This window comes from Cariama cristata, unplaced genomic scaffold (assembly GCF_000690535.1).
Source record: "Cariama cristata isolate BGI_N322 unplaced genomic scaffold, ASM69053v1 scaffold24239, whole genome shotgun sequence".
Classification (NCBI taxonomy): Eukaryota; Metazoa; Chordata; class Aves; order Cariamiformes; family Cariamidae; genus Cariama; species Cariama cristata.
The window spans coordinates 13,817-14,255 of NW_009636652.1; the positions used below are offsets into that span (position 1 = coordinate 13,817).

The 439-nt window shown below is 65.8% G+C and overlaps 1 protein-coding gene across 1 annotated transcript in view; it reads right to left on the reverse strand.

Moving 5' to 3' along the window:
• The window catches only part of LOC104167682 (prominin-1-A-like), a 10,049-nt gene that overhangs the window by 7,454 nt on the left and 2,156 nt on the right, over positions 1-439 (reverse strand). The window contains 1 exon segment of the mRNA XM_009708004.1: positions 355-418. Coding sequence (XP_009706306.1) covers positions 355-418 — 64 coding nt within the window.

Here is a 439-nt window from a genome sequence, read left to right on the forward strand (position 1 = left end):
TCCCCCCCAGGACCCCATCCCACACCCACCCCGCAGTCGGCCAGCAGAAGGGACCCCCCACCCTGCCACCACCGACATCACCCTCCCCAGAGAGAAGTCTGCGTGAGGAATGGGAAAAAGCAGCAGCTGGAGCAGAGCGGGAGCCTGGAGGAGCCCCCAAACCCACTCCCTTTAGACACCCCCATGAGAACCAGCCCAGTGGCCCCCAGGGTGAGCATCCATCTGCGGGGTAGTGAGGCACACCCATGCAGCACCCCCAGTCGCCCCCACTCCCCAAGCACCCCCAACCCTGCCGGAGCAGCTCGCCACGGGTGCATGGGGATGCTCTATCCCCCCTCTGCCGCACGCCCTCACCCTGGAGGCTGCGGTTGGCGTGGCCCAGCGGGACATCACTGCGGTCGATGATAAAATTGATTTGCTGCAGGGACAGAGACGGGGT